At 43.0% G+C, this 3408-nt stretch overlaps 1 protein-coding gene across 1 annotated transcript in view; it reads right to left on the reverse strand.

Moving 5' to 3' along the window:
- Positions 1-719: 719 nt before the first annotated feature.
- LOC104625651 (solute carrier family 35 member F4-like) overlaps positions 720-3408 on the reverse strand; it is a gene marked incomplete at its 3' end in the record, with an annotated part of 33939 nt that continues 31250 nt past the window's right edge. The window contains exon 6 of the mRNA XM_010293335.1: positions 720-939. Within this exon, the coding sequence (XP_010291637.1) occupies positions 720-939 (220 nt within the window). The remainder of the gene's footprint in view (positions 940-3408) is intronic.

A 3408-nucleotide genomic window follows, 5' to 3' on the forward strand; every position in this document is an offset into this window, starting at 1 on the left:
CACAACTGGCAGAAGGCCTAGCTATTCCTTAGGCAAGGTATAAAGTCAACAATTTAAATTGCTGCGTATTAGGAGATTTGTGTATGTGAAATTGCAGGAAACATTCTTGCTTTCCCCGTGGTCCAGGTGCGTATCATTTTGCTTGCGTTCTTTTCTTTCCTTTTGCAGGGTCCATATTACTGCCAGTGAATCCTGTAACACTTTAGTGCAAAATACACCTTCATGCAAAACAGTTGCTGTCCCTTTTCATCTGTATTTGGCACATGCACACATGTATGCATTTATGTGTATGTAAAATAGGGTGTCATAAGAAAAATACATTACATACTGAAAACAGCTATCTACCTAAAGAAGGAATAAAATTGCTTTGGTTAGAATGTAAGCATTCATCACTATGTTTAAAATAAAATTCATTGACTGTACTTTATCACTGTAACCCAAGACAGAATAGGTTTATATGAACTGGAAGTCCTCCTGTTCTAATTCATCAAATGACACTTAGCTGTAATAGCTGCCTGAAATTCCCACATCATATTACCTCTAGAGTCCGAGATCTCTAAGTGATCTTCAGGCTTAGGTTTGCATCATAAAATTAAATGAGAAATGGTTTCATGGTATATACATACCATAATGCAGCAGTGCTATGGCAGCACAATAGCTTACGGATTTAAGGGCAATTATGAAAACAAGAGAGAGTTGAAAATCAGGCATGTCATTACCCTTGCTCCCATGAACCTGTCTTTCAGCACAATCCAAGAAAGCAAGAAGACAAAAGCTTTGTTACAACAGAATAGGGCAGAGACGTCTGTGGCTGTCAGCTTCTTTAAAGCCAGTAAATACAGGTAGTTAGTCAAAGTCCACAGAATAGAAAAGGGAGCAGTCCTTTTAAGAAAGAGTTTCAGCGTCAGACCATCTTCACCAAAAATCCGACTGCATTCCCTATGAAAAGAAAAGAGTTTAAAACTCAGCTAGGATTTTCCTTAGCATTCACTCCAGCACAACAGACATTCATTAGACTTTTATCGCATTCAGTTAAGCACTTTTCCTAACTACACTGCACACGCATAAGAATCTATTGTTTAGTTCACATAGAGAAAATAACCTACAATCTTCTTAAACAGCAGTTTCGCAAATAGAAAAGAAGTAACTTACCTGGAATAATCACACTCTACACAACAATAATCTCAGGGACTCACATACAGAAATGAAGGTTATCTATAATGTGCTGACAATTCTCAGACTCTGCCTTTGAGGCCATGAACAGAGGGATTATAACTGCAATTTTTTCTCTCCAGCTTGACAATTTTTTCTTGCTTTGCTCCAAAACCTGTTTTTCTTCTTATTGAAATATATTCTAACGTATGGCCAAGTAAGCGTCAAGAATCGCCTAAAGCTACTCAAAAATACTGCCAGACACATCACCATGGTGGGAAAGAGAGCCATCGGCCACTGAGACTGAGCCTGTCAAACAAGAGTGTAAGGAAAGAAAGGAAGGGGGAAGGGAAGAGTATTTAACAGCTGTTTTTTATTATACACTGAAAAGTCGTGTTTGCTTGGAGATGCTTCTTCGCAGGCTAAATTGCCAAGAAAATCTTTAGCTTCCCGAACACTGTGTCAGACACAACTTAAGTGAGCTGTTTGCTTCTGAGGTTTTCAAGAAAGGGAAGGGTCAGCTCAGAAGACACTGCTTTTGGGGCAGCACCCCTGTGCAAAGTGGTACCTGCACAGACTAGGAGGAGACCAAGCATGCAGCTTGATTAAAGGCACATCACTGCACTGCTCCTGAAACGTCTCAACCGTTCCCAAACTGGGAAGGATGGTTTTTAGCAGCTCCACTGTCTGCGTTCTTGGTTAAAGGGATTCCTCGAGCTATTCCCGGTACACTTCATTTCTTGACATGCAGGTTCCCTGACACGTCTATTTAAAACACGAAGAGGTCCCATAAGTGAATGCTTCGTACAACCAAGACACCAGTGGGGTGAACCAAGGCACCATCGATCTGCAACACAGCCCTAGGAGGCAACATTAAGGGACTGATCTAAATGCCATGAGGCCTCAGGGCCCCGAAGTACTCACAGCCAAATATGGCTGTGTTTGGAAGATTGCTAAAACAATAATTATGTAGAACTAATCAGTAACTTGAATGATTGCACTGCAACGTGAAGTCAAAAACACTTATTTGGGGATGGGGTGGTGTAATAATGATCCTGATTTGGCTTTCAAGTAATTACTTTCAGTAATTCTGGGGAATTCTGCTGCTAAAAATATTGCAGTTTTTTACTTATGATCAAGAATGCAAAGCATCACACTCATTTTGAGGAAAGTAGAATAATATCATCTATGCAGTACATGAGATCAGCTATGTCTTACTTAATAACCATTCATTCCCTGCTGCCACTAAAACGACCTGGAGTACAAAGCAGTCATTTCTGGCAATAAAAATCCCTTTCTCAAACTCTGGCAGGGTGTCCAACAAGTTAACGCTCAGGCAGGCGGATCTGCTAATTACCTCCTTTGCTCTGGTTGACCTAGACGTTCTCCGAAGTCAGCCTGTTCTTCAAAGATCAGAACAGAAATGTTACACATGGAAAGAGAGTAGCTTGTATCACTTATCTGACATGCAAAGCAAATATTCAGCGAAGCAAACAAATTAATGCTTAAGTTTGACTGTAGGTTTTTGTATCACTGATTTCAACAGGAGTTAAAGGTGAGGAGTTCCCTTGTCTGAGAATGGACTCACTGGTAGCACAGACTTGGATGTTTGTTGACGTGCAGATACAGCAGCTTACGTTTAAAAGACGTTTTTCTCCCCGTGAGACTCAGGCGGATGCAGAGAGTGATTCTGAGCTCAGACTATGTCTCACTTCAAGACAGGTGCCCTCTGACTTGGACGCACCGTGGCTGTGTCACCAGTACATGACACCAGAGCCAGGATGCCCCATCTCCTGCCAAGAACACATCAGCCTCGGGAACCACAGACCTGTGCGGAGCCTGCTCTCTGCAACCTGGTGGGAATCCTGCTATCGGTCTGATGCACGATCGGATTGTTACACGGTTGTGAATCCAACCTGTCTCAGGAGCTGTCAGGATCTCAGAGGAAACAAGCTTGCACTGTGTTCAAACAAGGCAGAAAGGTGCTTGGGCTGCTTACAGTAACGCAGGGCACAGTTAAGTGCCCCAGCGCTATGCTGATAGCGTACAAAGGCAACAGCAAATCATCCAAACACGTCACTGGTGGAGTCTGCAAGGCAGCACGAAAACCTCTTCTGCAAATGTGCCGTGGGAAATCATACTCCAGCCATCCATTGTGGCCCCCCACTGCCAGGGAGATGCTGGGAATAAGCCCAGCGCTTCTCCTCCATCCACGGGGAGGGTGAGTGGCTTCCAGAGCCAAAAAGGACTGGGGGG

Source organism: Phaethon lepturus, unplaced genomic scaffold (genome assembly GCF_000687285.1).
Source record: "Phaethon lepturus isolate BGI_N335 unplaced genomic scaffold, ASM68728v1 scaffold54798, whole genome shotgun sequence".
NCBI lineage: Eukaryota > Metazoa > Chordata > Aves > Phaethontiformes > Phaethontidae > Phaethon > Phaethon lepturus.